The sequence below is a fragment of the Larimichthys crocea genome, chromosome XIII (genome assembly GCF_000972845.2).
Source record: "Larimichthys crocea isolate SSNF chromosome XIII, L_crocea_2.0, whole genome shotgun sequence".
NCBI lineage: Eukaryota > Metazoa > Chordata > Actinopteri > Sciaenidae > Larimichthys > Larimichthys crocea.
Genome location: NC_040023.1, coordinates 8634062 through 8652128, shown reverse-complemented (window position 1 = coordinate 8652128; position 18067 = coordinate 8634062). Strand labels below are relative to the sequence as shown.

Below are 18067 nucleotides of genomic sequence, written 5' to 3'. Positions count from 1 at the left end.
TTGAATGTTTTATTCTTGAACTACTGTTTAAACAATCCCACATTCTTCTGGAGCTTTTGATCACTGAGTAGAAATGACAAAGTTTTTCATTTAAACTAAACGGCATCATTTTACACAAACCTCCATGACTCACAGTCAGCTGACTTTTTGTTATTGTCTGAGTCACGAGAAGATCATAAGACCGGCACAAGACCGCAGGGCGAGCATTATTTATTTGATACCTTGATGTGGATATTTCTGTCACTGTCTGCAAATACAGTGAAACCTTTTTTTTTTTTTTAAAGTATTCATTTCTACAACTGGAGCATCATCAACCGCATGACCGGTTGCCTGAGTAACGGCATCAGCATCAGCATCAGCATCAGCATCCGCAGCATCAGTCACACGGCGGCTCCTGTCAAGGTCGCAGGAGAGGGAGGAGGACACCATAGAGGGAGGGAGAAGGAGGGAGGTGGACCAGAGGGAGCTTACTCCTCCGCGCATGCGCCCATGCCATAATAGGACGCGGGCGCCGCCTCGGCTTTTGCGGGGGATGCGGTGACGCTGCAGAGTCACGGATTTGTGCACGTAGAAAAAACGTAGAGGGGGGCGGAGCGACGTTACGACATCGCAGCATTCTGTGTTTTTATAGGTGGATGGAGTGGATGAGAAAGAAAATAAAGAAAAAATAAAAACTAGTGCGTGCTCATACGTGCGGTTCTCCTCGCAGACTCCTGCATGAAAAGGGAGGGAGGCTGCAGGGCTGCAGCTGCACCGAGGCTTTCTTCTTCTGTCACGACAGGTGAGTGGACACTGCTGTCTGTGCGGATCATTTCTTTTTTGAGGGTGGTGACCGTCAGTTTGACCGCCAAGAGGTGACCCGACAAATAAAACCACCTTCATGCCTTTGCTGTCCTGCACAGCTTCACATGTGTCCTGCACAGTGCATGCGGTAGATTATCAGGGGTTAGTTTCCTGAGCGGTCGTGTCCTTCCCACAGCTACAGCCGGGTTAGTACCACGGACAGCGCCTGATTAGGTTTGTTTCTTTTTCTGCAGCTTACAGCGCCGGCGGGCGGGTCCTGCAAATCTTTTAACCACCACCTGAAGATCTCCTGCCTCTCTGCATCCTTCAGTTTGGAGTAAAACATTCTCTGGTGATCATCCAGCTAGATTTCAGAAGATGGAAGGGCAGGCAAGTCTTCCTTTCTTTATAGTTTCTGTTGATTGACCTGACTGTCACCTCCAGTTTATTATAGGAGTTCACTGGAGTTGTGATCTGTGAATAAAACATGTGTGATGAGTGTGTCTGAGCAGAGCTGTGTGGGCGGTGAAGTGTGCCATAGTGGCTCTGTGAGTCACCCATGATCGCTGCAGATGTGAGATACATCGTGTACTTTCGTATGTTTGGGATGATTCTCTGCACGCTGAGCTCTGATGTCGTGTTTATCGTGTGAGCGGGGAGAGATGTCATGAGTGTGGAGCCGTGGTTTGAACAAATGGCATCAACACAGGAGGCAGAAGCATCATGTGGCATGTTTTTATTTATTTATTTTAAGATGTTTTGAGCAGCTAAAATGGAAGAACGTGATAGTAAACACTGAACTGAGACTTTCTACAGGTGCGGTAGCAGAAAATAGATGCAGCTTCAAGACGCCTCTTCACTCTCAGATGCTGTCACTCTGCACGTACACAGACGAATGCAACATGTACATCTTTCCTCTTGGGGGGGTTTGCTGAAAGGAATTCTGGGAACTGTAGGAAATCAAATTAGAAGCAGAGCAGAAGAAACTAATGCATTAAGCGCCGTATGTGCTCTCATTGTGTCAGCTTTGTTGGTTTTATTTCTTTTTGTCTGCTGTAGTCAGATTAGCTAACTGAACAAAGGAAGCAGATGTCTTTTCAAAATAACAGCGTCACACACTGACTGTGTAACATAAAGAAGAGCCGTCCTCATGTTTCTGTGGGTGAATTTTTGCTTAAAACATCAAAATAATACAAATATCTCTGGAAGCGTGCAAAGAAAAAATATTTTTTATAAGTTTAGAGAAGAATTTGTCTTAGAAATGTTGATGAACATCACCTAACTGTTGCTGGGGTGCACAGAAACAAAGCAAGGTTTGTGCTAAAAACTGGTCTCAAGTGTCAACGACAGTCTAATTTGGCATGACTTCTCTGAGTATAGTCGACTACAAACCTCATCAGCTTGTTTCTTTCCTACAGTGGCAGAGTAAAAAGGAAATTCTGGAAAAATGAACCTCATTTTTCATCTTCCAACCCCAAATATTTACCAAGCAACCCCTTAGCGCTTCACTGTATTTGTGTAAACATTCCCGTGTCCCTAAAGGACGTCCTGTCGTGTTTTGACTTTGCATCCTGCTCTCATTGCTCGTGCCAGATATTGACCAGCTTGTCAATACACCCGACCTGAGCCCCGTGGGACTCGTGCACTAAAATCCAGAGTGTAACGTTTTTTTTTTTTTTTTTGCGTCACCCAAAACAGCTCGATGCATTTAACCTCCCGGTGTCACTCAAACGCTTGGGTTGATTGGCTTAATCCGTGGACGGGATGTAGGTCAGGTGTAGTCATCGGATGCATGCGCACGCTATAGTGGGAGTGTTTGTTTAGTTTATGAGACCCTGCCCCGTGTGTGTACGTGTGTGTGCGCATGTATGCAGCGGTTCACTTTCAGCCTGTGTCAATAAAACTGTCACCTCCAGGCAGTTGTCATGGAGACGAAGGAAGAAAGGAAGGAGGGAGGGAGGAAACACTCTTGGTTTGATGGTTGGAAGGATGGAAGACGAAGAAGAAGAAGAAGAGAGATGCTGGAAGCTTAAACGATTCAGCAAGAAAGATAAAACATGAGCGTGTAGTTCGAGAAGGACAGTTCGATGAGTCATGGCGGTCGTCTGAGTCATGATTGACGTGAACGTTTGCACTGCACTCTGTCCATGCGCAAACAGCCATAAAAGAAGAAGTGTTGGAGCTCAAAGGGCCACATGTGAGGCATCAGGTCGGATCTGTGTGCGAGGACAGAGTGACCATGACGACAGTTACCATAGTGACGCGGCATCTGTTCAGCAGATCTGGGCGCTGCAACACGCAACAGGCTGCTGATACAGAAGTTTGTCTGGAGCGCCTCATGAAACACTCTCAGTTAATATTGTTAAATAATCCAGTCCACTTTATTTATATAGCATGATTTTAGCAAACACAGGGTTTCCAAAGTGCTGCACAATACGATAGAACACAATGAATAACAATACAGAAACACAACAAAACATCAAGTGGATAAAAGAAAGATAGAAAACGAATGAATAAAAGGCACTAGATAAAATAAATAAAGACAGACAAAAATAAATACGTAAATAACAAAATGCATGTATGCACATAAAATCAACCATCTACATGGTGTTAAAAGCCAAAGAGAAGAGATATGAGATATTCCGCATTTGTCATGTAAAGGCTAAACTGAAATTTGAATATAATATGAATATAATATAAAATAAAATATAGAATTAAAAGTGTAATGCTCGAGCTGAATGTTTGGGCCGCTCTGTCACTTTACAAGTGCTGAATAAGATTCTTTAACCATAAGTCAGAGGATGGAGTCTGAGGAGCAGCTGTGTTGATATTTGACCTACACACTCTTGTCATTGATCCTCATACGAGACATTTTGGGTGCCGTCACGTGACCGATAATTTCTACTGAGTCACTGTGACTTGACAAAAGAAAAAAAACAAAAAAAAAAAAGCGGAAGGTGAACTTCAGGGCAAATATAGCAGTGTGTGTGTGTGTGTGTGTGTGTGTGTGTGTGTGTGTGTGTGTCATGGGGTTGATAAGAAAAAAGCTGATTGCATTGAGTCTTGTGATGCACTCAGGGCTCTTTTTTCCACCCTGTCTCATATAATTAACTTTAATCTTCCGTGATGAAGTTGATGACATCAGACAGACGATGAAGGATCAGTTTGAAGTTTGTTTCTAAAGACTTCCTCTTTAGAAATTTCATCACATGCTCAGAAAATGTCATAACGTAGTACAGCACTTTCAGAGAAGCCAGAGTTGTGTTTGACATCGCCTGCGTTACAAACTGTTGTGGAAGTCTAAAGAAAGATGCTGCTGAGTTACCGTAAATATAAAGTCGAGTATCTTTCCATTACGACTGAAACTGATGATTATTTTAATGAGCGATTGATTTTCTCTCCTCGTTGTCTTCGACAGTCTGAGGTAACGTCTTGTTTTGTCCACAGTCCAAAGAAATTCACTGTCCTAGAATATTAAAGAAAATATTCACATTTCAGAAGCTGAAAGCAGAAACATTTGGACATTTTCTTTCTTAAAAAAACAACTCGAAACACTAAATGATCAAAAGTTGCTGATTCATTTTTTTATAGTTTTTGGACCCGTACTAGAGATTAAATATCAGAGTAAGTTGGATCAGTTCCTTTAATGTGTCCAACTTTGTGAAAGTGGAATAAAGTGCAGTCAGATGTCCTGAAGTCAAATACATCACAAAGTGCATTTTCTCCACAAATTTCACATGGACTTCTTCTTTCAGTAAATTATATAACCGTTATATAACATAATGCTTAGTGAAGCGAAGCTACAGTACATCAGTGCAGTGGTATAGAAGCAAAGTTATAAATATATAAATTATATTTTCAAACCTTCATTTCACTTCAGCTTTATTTATATACAGAAGTTATTGTATCCTGTGTCTAAACCAAGGTGAGAAGGAAAACTCCCTTTAACTTCCTTTTAAGCTCTGATGATAACAACAAAACATAATATATAAGCATAGGACTGACATTATAATATGAAAATGTTATATTATCCCTTTAAACTCACTGAGCGTGACTATAGAATATTATAAAACTGCACCTGTCATCATGTGGTAAACAAAAACCATCATTCAATATGTTTAACATTTAAAGGATCCAGCAGTGTCATCGTTTTAAAACTGAATGCTGCCAATTCATTAACGTGACAGAAAACATCAAACTTACAGAGGTGAAATATCTGGTATCCATTTTAGATAACCGGAAAAACACAACAAGTGCAGACGAATCCCAGACGTCCATTTGCAGACGCACCCAGAGAGCTGCAGAGGCTTTCAGTGTGTGCGGGTTATCGATCGCTCGGAAATGTCACCTAAATCCTCAGGGAACGTATGCAAACGAGGACAAAAAGCAGATTTCATTAACTCTGAGAGACGGTTGAAAACATGTTCACATAATGAGAGGAAGAAGAAAAAGGTGGATGATGCTGAGAGCAGTCAGGTGCAGGACTGGATGGTTAAAATGTCGCCTCATGTCAGCGTGCACATCTCCTCTCATTTCCCTTCATAAGAAATTTTCACTTTTTTTCAAGAATATGTCGACGTAGAAACCAAAAGTCAGTCTGAATACCTGAATTCCTGATAAATTACAACAATGTTAAAGTAAAGTGAGTTATTCCAACTACAGCCAGCCACTGTAAGACGTCAGCCGAGGTAACGTAGAATATGATGAGCTTCATAGGATGGACTAGCTCGGCTGAAGTGAACATCTTTTTAAAGGTACATGTGATCATGAGCAAAGATGAAGAGTTCATGTTTTAAATGAATAATCCACCAGTATGATTGATATTCCCTTGAGTGGACAATTAAAAAAGTCATAAAAAAACAGAGATTCTCTTTTGAATAAAAGAAAAATTGAGTAACATCGGGATAGCCTCTCTGTTTTAAGGAGGAGATCACTGATTCAGCCGACATGATTTGTCCTCTTTAGTTTTCAGCCGAGCGTCTGGAACAGACAAAACTTCCAAAACATATGAGAAGAAAAATGACCAGATAAATAACTAGTGTGTAGTTTATTCCCAGAAACGTTGAAACCATGACAGCTAAAACTGCATTGTGATCGTACATAAAAAGTTATAATACCTTTTGTTATTGCTGTTTTGTCCCTCTGCAAGTTGCAGTTAAATTCATTTGTCCACCCATCATCCATAACTACTTAGGCATGTTCAAAAACATGCAATGAACCTGTTAATTGTTTCTGGACTGTGGAGACGTCACACAGAAACCCAGAACCTTCTTGCAGAGAGTCACAGTCTTTAACTTCGGGGTTAATAATAAGCACAACATTTGACTTTCTTACTCTCAGTGGACTCCTGTCAAACATAATAACCTTTAACAGCCATAAACTAATTTGACAGAAGTGAAAAATGATCCTTCCTCCAGCTGATCCATTATTTTCATATATCTGAACACCTCCCTGTGCATTATTCACTTAAAAGGCACCATGATTCATCTTAAGCTTAAATGTTTAACGAAATCAAGCCGAGCTTCTTCTCCCCACTTTCAAATCCCTCGTTTGAATAATTCCAGTTTGACCTTCGCATCACTTCCCATCCTTGTTTCTCTCTCGTTGTCTGATTGGTCCGGAGAGGCCGACACCCACGAGGCTAAAATGAATCCTGAGAAGTGCAGCCCATGCTGATATTGTCTGACCCTGCTATGTTATTGTTGAGCCAAGGGCAGTGGATCACCTGAGGGCCCGTCCAGGTCTCTCTACTGTCTCATATAACAGCAGCAGATTCTGCCCCGTCAGCGGGCTGACTGCTGTATCTCAGGCGTCAGCAGAAATAAAGACACAGTGGCCTAATTCCTCCTGCTGTGACCCAGCCTGACCTGCCGGTGGCAACAATCGAGGAGTGTTTAATAAACTTTGACCTTCGCCAACCTCGAGCTGCGCTTGAGAAAGCCGGAAATCTGCCGGAAAACCGAAACTCCAGCTCCCTGTGACTCCGAACAGGAGGAGTGGTTTAGAAAATGGAGGACGGAATAAACCAAAAACTGTACTATAAAAGCACTCTGCTGCAGCTGTGAACCTCACCGTGAGCTCATTATTCACTGCAAAATCTAAATCCTGCACCTCCATGGAAACAGTACAATTCGGCACACTGTATCCAAGAGTAAGAGCCTTTTTGTTTAACCAGGAACAGCTGTTATGTTGCTAGACTCCATTGAGGAAACTCGTCATTCTCCCCTCGCAGATCGTCTTTTTAAAACCGTCTCTGTTCGTCTATCCACTGAACAGACAAACCGTTCAAACCGTTCCAGTCGCTCTCCTCAAAAGCCAAAAGTTTGACACAGAAGGACTCACATGCACATGGAGAGGCTGGGACGACAACACAGCACAAACTCTACTATTCTCCGCCGTGTCTTAACATAGCAAACTGTTCTAAGGTTCTGGATCTCGTATACAGACACGTTGCAGATCCTTTGGAAACTGAAATAAGGACAAAAAACGTTTTTTAAAGTATAATATGAACTGAAATCTGTCCACAGGGAAGCTCACATGGTGATCTCAGAGTTTTATGTAAAAAAAACAATAAATAAGTACTTTTAAATCACATTTTCTCTCTGAAGCAGAAAACAAATGAATACAGGAATCATATAAAATAAGATGATGATTATTTTATTACAGTTTCTCGGTATAGAAAAGATAAAAACTGGTTCTGACTCGACACATCAGTGTGTAATAAGCTGATTTATAAATGATACGATGCGTCCGATGGAGGCTTGATGAGAGTCAGACGTTATAACGTCTGATCGTCATGACAGCGACTCCTCCTGTGATACTCACCCTGATTTCATTACACAGATGAATGGATTTCTTTATCAGGGCCGGTCCAGAGCAGGTGGACGGCTTCGGTATTGAATTTCATCTGCATTTAGCTGATAATGTTCAAGACAGAAAAACAGTCACAGAAACATTTGATCACAGAGAGAGACGCTTTGGAACCGTCAAACAATATCGTCCAGATTTTAAAGTTTTATTTGTTTTTGTTTGTATGTTTACCAGAATTACATAATTCTGCATAAGTCTCGCAGTGACTTTAAATACGATGAGTCATCCTGTGTGGCTGCATGTGTGGTGTATGCATGTCCAGCCTGAGTTCACCGTCTGATACCTGATATATGATTGTTTATGAGTTCATGTGTCACCGCCCGCTGACCTGTCCGCTCGCAGTTTTATTGCATCTGTGCGCCGGCTGCAATTATTATAAATCTGATTATGAGCTCAGATTTCATATTCACTCTGTCCCCCTCTCTCTCTCTCTCCTTGTCTCCTTCCTTCCATCCTTTCATTTCCACATTTATCTCCATTTTCTGCTTGATTTCTCCATCTCCTCCTTCCTCCTCTCGCTTCATCACAGCAGGAAAAGCAGGTGACAGGTTATCTCCTGTTCTCTCTGGCCACCGCCGTCATCGGCTCTCTGCAGTTTGGTTACAACACGGGAGTCATCAACGCTCCGGAGCAGGTTGGTGATTAGTCGGTAATGTCCCTGCATCTGCAGGCTGCACACATGTTCCACCTCAGCTTCTCCAGATGTTAACACCAGGTATATCTGCAAATCCTGAAGCCACACATCCAAGTCGGTGTTGGGCGATTGACACCAGAACAAACCAAAGAGATAAGAAAGGGAAGGCAGTGAGTGTTCAGAGTGTACGGTTGATCTCTAAATGTCTGTTTCTGATCTGTGTCTCAATGACTTTACAGGTTGGAGGGTCATCTCTGTTTTTAGATAAGTGGATTTAACCCTGCGCAGCTTTAAACTGGATTATTTGAATATAGATGTAATGGTGGAACTTTCCAGAGCTGCTCATATATCAAGATAAAATGTTTTTTTATTTTGTTTCTAATGCGGCAGCCGCACAAAGTGACCCCTGTAAAGAAACCATATACCGGTCATTAGTGCGCATTAAGGCCGGAAGCCTAGCCTGGCTGAAATATACCGGCCAACGCCTCAGCAGCTCACTGGTGACTTTAATCTGTGCAACAAAAGTCTGTTTGTGCTGTAATAAACTATTACTGTGCACTTTGATTCATGTTTTTATTCACCTGCCCTCAGAAACTACGATCTTTCTTCAACGACACCTGGGTCGAGCGTTATGGCGAGCCAATCAGCCCGGGGGTCTGCACCATCGTGTGGAGTATCGCCGTCGCCATCTTCAGCGTTGGCGGCATGGTGGGCTCCTTCAGCGTGGGAGTCATGGCAAACCGGTTTGGCAGGTGAGATGCACAAGTAGAAAACATCTCTGGATATTTATTATTTTTCTTTCTTTTCTTTGTTTGTCTGGTTTTAATGGCTCTGTGCGTTTCCTGAGTGCTTCAGCCAAACAGTCACAAGCTATTACTACTACTAATGGAGGATATGAAGCGTGTCTGTCTTCTGGCTCTAATGTTCCCCAGAGTTCTTCATTTCCTTCCATCAAACCACAATCCTCTTTCATTTCTAATGTTGGACTGTTGTTTTTTTATCTTTTCACACATAAAATGTTTTGCAAATGTCAAAGAATTCAGATGATAAATGGATTAACACCCATGTGTCGATGGACTAATTAGACAGGAAAGCTCCTGACCTTTACACACACTCAGGCGGGTCAATCAGTCGTGACAACACTGACGCTGACGTCACAGTCAATCGATGAACCTGTCAGTTTTTATCTTCTTTGACCACGAACCTTTCAGATGTCCTCCCCCACCACCACCAACCTCCTTTCCTGTAGCAAATAATTAACCTACTAAACTATATTCCAAATTAAAATTGCTGTCTCTCCTCCTCCTCCTCGTTCTCAGGCGTCGCTCCATGTTCCTGGTGAACTCCCTGGCGGTCATCGGCGGCCTCCTCATGGGCTTCTCTACCCTCTGCTCCTCCTATGAGATGGTGATCGCCGGCCGCCTGGTCATCGGCCTGTTCTGCGGCCTCTTCACCGGCCTGACTCCCATGTATGTGGGCGAGGTGTCGCCCACCCCCCTACGAGGAGCCTTCGGTACTCTTCACCAGCTCGGTGTGGTGCTCGGCATCCTGATCGCTCAGGTCCGGCATGAAGCTTCCTAAAAGTTCCTGAATGTTGATTTATGAGATCAGTTTCTGACTGGATGTTAGCTTTGCTCTGTCATCCCTGTGTTTAGATCTTTGGTCTGGAGGCTCTGCTGGGCTCAAGCAAGCTGTGGCCCCTGCTGTTGGCCCTCACGGTGATCCCTGCTGTGCTGCAGTGCATCCTGCTGCCGTTCTGTCCCGAGAGCCCTCGCTTCCTGCTCATCAACCTTAAACAAGAGGAGCAGGCCCGCAAAGGTACACACTGATACTACTGCTTAAAATAGTACTTCTGTTACCGCTATACCACTGCAACTACTGCAGCAGTACTGCTACCTGTACTACTACAACTACATCTAACTGCTGCTGCTTCCACTGTTTCTCTGATCACTGTGACTGCAGTTCAATTCATTAATTCACTTTAATTGTCACGTATAATTATGCAGGTGCAGTAGTAGTAATATTAGAATAGAAAACACAAGTAATAGTAAAAGTTTTTCTTATGAAGGTGCAGTGTTCTCATTCAGTGTTTTAGTGGCCTGAGGGGAGGTTGTTACTATCATTCACTGTGTGACTGCTACTGCTTTCATTACTACACAAACTACTGTCATTACTACGTTTACTGTGACCACTAATACTCGTTTTACTACGACACTACTGCTTCTACTACTACTACTACTGATGCCCAAACTATTACAAGCTGCTGCTATTATCTAGTATCAGTACCATAGTACTACCGCTACTTTCATGGTGTTATATAATATAATACTGCAATCTCTACTATTGCTGCCAGTATATTGCAACTACTACTTGTTTTAGTACTACAGATAATAATACCACTATACTATGACTACTTATACTGATACTACAGCTATTGCTGTTTCTGTTATTTGGAATACTACTGATGTAAGTACTATAATGACCATCACTACGGCTGCTACTACAAGTTATAGAGAAGATGCATGTGTGACACACCAAAAGAGTGAAAGTTATAAATATCAGATCCCAGAAATGTGAAAGAGAGATGTGCAAAGAGGAAAAGAAAAAAAAACAGGAATGAGAGATCAAGGAGAAAGATAGAGAATGAGAGGAGGCAGTAATTATTAGTACACGGGGTGAGATCAGGTGAGTCAGGATGATTTATCCTGGAGAGTCCTTGAACAGGCAGAAGGTTTTGGCATCTGTTCAACCTGTAGCCAGTCAGGGTCTCCTTCACACAAACAAAAACAAACACAAGCCTCAGTCAGTCGCGTCAGAGTATCTGTGACTGTGCCGTGTTTTTAGATCATACTTTAATAGTTAGTAGCCAAAAAAAAAACTTCAGCTTTAAAGTCGCTATGTGTCTGTTTTTATCCAACAACGGTATCTTTAAAATGACTCGAGTGTTTGTTTGCAAAGAAATGAGACTGAGAACTGAGAACTGATGCAGCGCCTGTCTACCACACTGGCTCCAAAATGTATGATCGATATACAGTATATTTATTGTCCCAGTGGGGAAATTTGACTTCCATCAACATACTGTATGTGCACACTCAATACTGTCAAACAAGGCATTAAAAAATGCACAAATAATACAACAAACATACATAAAAATAGGTCAAACTGTGGGACGGATCACAGAAGATCTTCTTTAACTGTGGAAGTGCACACTAGTCATAGAGAAACTGAAGATTATGATTTGATTTCTGACCAATGATTTTCATCGCACTCTGAATGAAATGCGATAACTTATAATAATATTGATGATACAGGAAGGTTCCCAAACCGCGCATAACACGCCTGATGAAATATCTCTGATACTACCACTGGAGGGTGCCACAGTTTGGGATTTTTCAAATATTACTTTTAGACGCTTCATGGGGTCGTTTCTGTACCGGGCAGGATTCAGTGTGGTGCTTTGGGGAGATCGAAATGTAGACACAAGGAAACATATTGAAACAGCCAGAACTGCTTTTCTCATTTCAGCTTCATCTTCTTACCCCTTTTTGCTACTGTGGCAATAAGAGAGTAAGTTTAAATGTAGCATAAATTAATATTAGTCAAAGCTTTCTACTGGACCAGTGACTGCACCTTAAGAATACTTTTCTTACTTACTTTACTCCTTACTATTATTGTGATTACTTTTATTATTATTACTTATTTAGTTCCATTAAGACTTTAGACTTTTGACTTACTCACATGACTACTGAGGAGTTTGCTCAGTAGTCATGGAGATGGCTTCCTGGGGTTAGTGGACCTTGTCCAAGATAAAGAATTACAATCCAATCCACTTTAAAAGATCATGCATTGAACTTTATTGTTGACTGTCCCTGCTTGTTCTTTCTCTTACACTGACTGATCATCAGCAACGTTGTGTTTCTGTTCCGTCGACAGCACTGGTGCGTCTGCGCGGCAGCAATGATGTGAGCAAAGACATGCAGGAGATGAAGGAGGAGAGCGCCAAGATGGCCATGGAGAAGAAGGTGACCATCCCCGAGCTTTTCCGCTCTGCGGCGTATCGGCAGCCCCTCCTCATCGCCGTCATGCTGCAGCTCTCCCAGCAGCTGTCGGGGATCAACGCTGTGAGTCAGCAACAGGCAGCATCTCCACACACACACACACACACACAAATACACACTTTTACACACAAAGATTTATTTATTCTTCACTTGGATCCCTAATGGTCGTTACCCTGGCAACATCCACTCGTCCTCCGGTCTGTATTTTAAAAAAATACACACAATATAATCAACGTGTTCGCTACAACACAGTACATCAGAATCAGAATTAGGAATAATGTATTGATCCTCAGGAGGAAATTGGAGGAAAATGGAATAAATACATTACAAAACAAGTATTATATACTGATTTATACAACGATATATGACTAAATATTACAGTTAAAGCAATAATCTCACATGTTAAAATATCCTAATACTAATTTTGTTTGTTTATCGTACAGCTTGTTGCTTCATAAAACGTGTTTTCCTTCACATGTAAAGTGTGACAGACTATCCCAGCGAGACGTGTCTCTATACAGAACTGGATAACACAGATAAGTCAGAGTGGAGAGAAAGACTGAGCTTCTGTAATAACTCAAACCAAACACACGCTCTATTCAGGGACTGCAAAAGGTCACTTTGCAATACTTTGAACAACTGGGTCACAGAGGAAGCAAATGTCAGCTTCATCCTCCCAGTATGAGGAAGAGTCAAGGATAAAGAGCATTTTTGGTACATTGTAGGTGAATGTGATTATATGATTGGACCTTTTGGTTCTGCAAAAGCTGGAAAATATTTAAAAGCGATGCTGTTTGGCTGGAAATTGTCTTTAGAGTGATATTGGTGTTTTGATGATGATGGTGAATGTTGTTCCAAAATCTCCAAAACCAACAGAACTCCTAAAAATCCCCTAAAGCTCCGTTAGAACCTCCTGAAGGAGAAGAAGAAGAAATCTCCTGAAAGGATCTCTTTAAGGATTTGTGTTACCCTTTTTAGTGGCCACTCAACGTCTTAAAGAAACACTAAAACAGAACTTTCTAAAGAACATTATCAATGGTTACTAACAACTGGGCCTATAGAACCTTGACCCATGACCAACAGAACCTCATAAAGAACCACTAGAACTTTCTTAATGACCATTAGACCCTCGATAAAAGAAGAAACATTATCCAGTGCTACTAAAACCTCATACAATACTATAGACCTTCATAAATAACCATTGACACCTACTAAACAACCCAGAGAACTTCCTAAAGGAACTCTAGGACGTCAATTCTGACCACGAGAATCTCTTTAATAACTCCTTAAACTTCCTGAAGAACCTTTAGAAACTCATCAGTGACCACTACAACCTCCCCAACGACTACTAGAACCTCCTTAAAAGACAGAACATTACCAATTGCTACTAAGACCTCATAGAGTACCCTAGAACCTCATAAATAACCATTTATGAGGTTCTAGGCAACTCTAAGCAACCCATAGAACTTCCTAAATAAACATCAGGACCTCTTTACTGACCACTACAACCTCCTTAATGACCACTACAACCTCCTGAAGAACCTTTAGAAACTCATCAGTGACCACTACAACCTCCCCAACGACTTCAAGAACCTCCTTAAAAGACAGAACATTACCAATTGCTACTAAAACCTCATAGAGTACCCTAGAACCTCATAAATAACCATTTATAAGGTTCTAGGGTTCTCTAAGCAACCCCTAGAACTTCCTAAATAAACCCCAGGACCTCTTTACTGACCACTAGAATCTCCTTAATGACCACTACAACCTCCTGAAGAACCTTTAGAAACTTCTCAGTCACCACTACAAACTCCCCAGTGACTACTAGAACCTCCTAAAAGATCTGTCGAACCTCGTCAGTGACCGAAAGGATTCCTAGAACTTCCCAAGCGACCCCTTAAACCGTCACCTATCCGTATGTATGTGTAAATCTTTCCTGTCCTCTCTGTGTCCCTCAGGTGTTCTACTACTCAACGGGAATTTTTGAGTCAGCTGGAGTGAAAAAGCCCATCTACGCCACCATCGGAGCCGGCATCGTCAACGTCATCTTCACAGTTGTTTCTGTGAGTGACATCGGCGTGTTTCTTTCTGTTGCTGCATGTGTTTGTGTGCGTTCAGCGGCACATCACTGCCTCGTGTGTCTGTCCTCCAGCTCTTCCTGGTGGAGAAGGCAGGACGGAGGACTCTGCACCTCCTGGGACTGGGTGGAATGGCGATCAGCGCTCTGATCATGACCATCTCCCTCCTGCTGGTGAGTTCAGCACTATCGTGGCTCACCCGTTTCAGGCGGTGCCAGTCTTGACTTTTCTCTCCACCCTTGACAACCAAAGCATAGTTACTAAACTAAACATAAACATATAATTTCAGACGATAACTATAACAGGATGTCTCAGAAAAGAAAGAGCTTGATTTTGAACATTATAACACCTGATGAAATGCTTATTTTTAGTGACCTCTAGTGGTTTGTCACCTTGCTGCAGTGATGTGGTGTGATCAGGTGTGTTAGACTTGATATTAAATGGACAAAAATCCAACTTTTTGATCCATATTTTTAGAATTGTTGATATGAAATGAAATGGATCCATAGAAAAACCAAACGTTACCTTATTTCTAATTAATATTAGATATAATTTATTCATGTTTTACTTCCCCTGTGTATTAATTTGCTTTTATTGAATGTCAAAAGCTTAAACTAAAACACAAACTCAATCTTTCTCTCTCTGTCTGAGCAGAAACACATTACTGCAATGAGCTACCTTGCCATCACTGCTGTCATGCTATTTGTGGGTATGTTTGAGCTGGGCCCCGGTCCAATCCCATGGTTCATTGTGGCTGAGCTGTTCTCCCAAGGGCCCCGCCCGGCAGCCATGGCTGTGGCTGGCTGCTGCAATTGGACGGCAAACTTCTTGGTTGGAATGAGCTTCCCCAAACTAGTGGTGAGCGGTCGTCGTGGTTTGACCTGGTTTGGTTTGGATTTTTCTTTTGCTTTGTCTTTCTGGTTTGACTTTCTGTTTTCCCGACTCTCTTGTCTCCGTAGGAGGTGTGCGGGCCGTGGGTCTTCCTCATTTTCATGACCTTCCTCATCCTCTTTTTCATCTTCACCTTCCTTAAAGTCCCAGAGACGAGGGGCAAGACCTTCGACGAGATCGCACGCTGCTTCAGTGGCGGCCAGCCCCCCGCCTCGACCGTTGAGGACCCGCTTGCCAGTGCCAGCATTGTCACAGCAGTTCCTACGTCGCCGGTGAAGGAGAAGGTCCCGTTGGTGCAGGCGGCACCACCGGCAGCAGCAGCAGCAGCAGCAGCAGCAGAAGCAGCAGCAGCTCCAACTTCTGTAGCTGAAAGCGCGCCGCTTGAAGATAAATCAAACTGCACAGTGCAGGAGAGTGTGTAGACACGCTGTACCTAGAGTTCTGATGGATGAAGGGGGGTATAGATGACGGAAGAATCCCAGAGATTTGAAAAAATGCTGTAAATTGTAGTAAAGTATCACACCTTGGAACAATAGAAACTACATAATTTTATAATACACAATATCAATTTATAGGCTTTGACCCTTAAGAGGTCATGCTTTCTGCTTTCACGGTAACATTCCTTCTTTCAAATCCTCCCTTCCTAAACTGTGAAAGGGAAGCGGTCACTGTACAAAACCGCAGGTTCGATCTACTGTACATTCCTAGGAATTAAGCTACACTCATTAAAAGTGCGAGTCTCTTTCAAGACAGCAGCTGCACGTCTAGTCAGGGCGACACTTTGTGTACACTTAATGTACCAACAGCTAAAGGTAAAAGACTACAAGCAGAGTGCGTTGACATTGGTGCAGGCGTTTTCCAGAGGTCAGGAGAGAGGAGAGGCGACTGATTTTGTTCACGTATTCCTGTTCTAGTGGATATTTTAGTGCAATATGACTTTGTAGCTGTAGTTCTATCTAGTAATATCTAATTATGTATGTGTTTGTTCCTGTCATGTTTTCGGAAGTGGTCTCAAATCACTGAGAAGGTCCGAGAAGGGATTTTTTTAAAAACTGAAGCTTTGCCTTTCGAAGAGCTTTTTAAGCAATGCCAAAGTGCTGAACTTTAATCACCGTCTTGCGAACACGTGATACGAAATGTGTTTCTGCCGGTTGTTAAATTCAGAGTGGGGAATTAGCCACAGGTCATGCTGAGTTTATTAATACTGAAAGAAAGTGGTTAACGCGGTAATCCACAAGTTTAGTCGACGTTTTTTAGTGTAGAGCTACCCTGTGTGGTTTGATGTGGAGAAATTGGTGCTTAGTTCTCGTTTATTCCAAACAAACACAAATTTGTTGCATTTACGAACTCGTCATTGGATGAATTTCTTCTCTTAAATCTATCGATCTGTTGTTTAATCTTGTGGATTATTGAACTATACTGCATGGAAAATCATGACTTTCATTTGACTGTAGACAAAAAAACATGTTGGCTGAATTGTTTCACAGATGTAGATCACAGTAGGGTAACGTGCAATGTATATTTTTTTGTTGAAAGAGAAAAGAAAGAGAGTATTTATTAGCTTAGAAATTAATTTTTCTACAAAAAATAGAATTATATAATAGACTAATTTAGAATCGTAATGCTTTCCAGACTAGCCCCGGGTAATGAAGCTGAAAGAGTCCGTAGTTAAATGAGTAAATCTCATTTGTTGCTGTGTTTAGATGCACTTTGTTAACCAGTTACGCAGCAAAGCGAAGAATTAGAGCCACAATCACCGACGTACGTAGAATTCATCGAGCACAACAGCGCTTTACGTCAAATTAACTAAATAATAATTAAAAACTATTTACCCGAGCGATTCGCATATACTATATCTGGCCAGGCTATTATTAGAATAGATGGAAGTTGTAATAAAATGTGCAATCACCGAAGAAACTTCAACCTAAACGATGTAGGAGCTGATCATGAATAGAGGCGACTAAAGGGAAAGTGCAAATACTGGTGGAAGACCAACTTGAATTGTTCCTGTTGTTTGATTAGAAAATCTAATCTGGTGCATTTATTTTTTATTATTATTTCATAAGATTATTTTGAAAGAAATTACTGCTATGACTATTCACTTATGTTGACTACAATGATAATCTGAGATTATGTGTACCGTGACTTTACATGTTCAGTCAAAACAAGGAGTGTTATTCCAAAATGAAATGCTCTTATTACATGACATTAAGTTATTATTGATGCACCTTGAAGTTGACAGATTGAAGTTTTAGTTTTTCAAACAATATTAAAAACTTTGAGAGGAAGCAGAGGATATATTGGCCAGTTAATTATTAAGTAAGTTAGTTAGGAAGTTTATGTGCCGTGCAACCAAGCAGCAGCCACGGTGGATGTGAAGTGAAGTTTATGCCAAAAACTGCAGTTCCTCAAACGTCCACTTGAGGCTGGTTCCAGAAGTGAGTCAGTCTCCATAAGTCCCCATGTTAAAATGTCCAACTTCACAGCAGAAATAAACATGTTTACAGCCTGGTACAAAAAACAGTTTTGGTCTCTATAGCTAATTTCTCTTCACCTCAGGTCCACCGCTGATCCACGTCTTTACCGATTTTTAGATCTCGTGCTCCTCTTGGTCTTTGGACTTATTGTTTAAAAACTAAAGCTACAATCTGCCTTCAAGTCAGAAAAATTAACAAACCTCCTTGAAAATGGAAATGGTAAAACTTTAAGATGTGCTAACTTCTGTGTGTTTTCATCAACACGTTGTGATCCAA

At 41.7% G+C, this 18067-nt stretch overlaps 1 protein-coding gene across 1 annotated transcript; it reads left to right on the top strand.

The window, feature by feature from the left end:
• The first annotated feature begins 169 nt into the window (after positions 1–169).
• LOC104939426 (solute carrier family 2, facilitated glucose transporter member 1) lies at positions 170–17751 on the top strand. Its single transcript, XM_019253280.2, has 11 exons — positions 170–781; positions 1038–1173; positions 8186–8287; positions 8879–9039; positions 9607–9847; positions 9943–10105; positions 12221–12408; positions 14304–14408; positions 14498–14596; positions 15078–15281; positions 15383–17751. Exons 2-11 carry the CDS (start codon positions 1162–1164, stop codon positions 15734–15736), a joined length of 1629 nt encoding a protein of 542 aa, XP_019108825.1. The 5' UTR covers positions 170–781; positions 1038–1161; the 3' UTR covers positions 15737–17751.
• The last annotated feature ends 316 nt before the right edge of the window (positions 17752–18067 follow it).

What these genes read in the sequence shown, in the direction of transcription:
- LOC104939426 (XM_019253280.2), top strand. An exon ending in ATGGCAAACCGGTTTGGCAG is followed by an intron (nt 9,040 to 9,606) that starts GTGAGATGCACA and finishes CCTCGTTCTCAG; the next exon opens with GCGTCGCTCCATGTTCCTGG. An exon ending in AGAGGAGCAGGCCCGCAAAG is followed by an intron (nt 10,106 to 12,220) that starts GTACACACTGAT and finishes TTCCGTCGACAG; the next exon opens with CACTGGTGCGTCTGCGCGGC.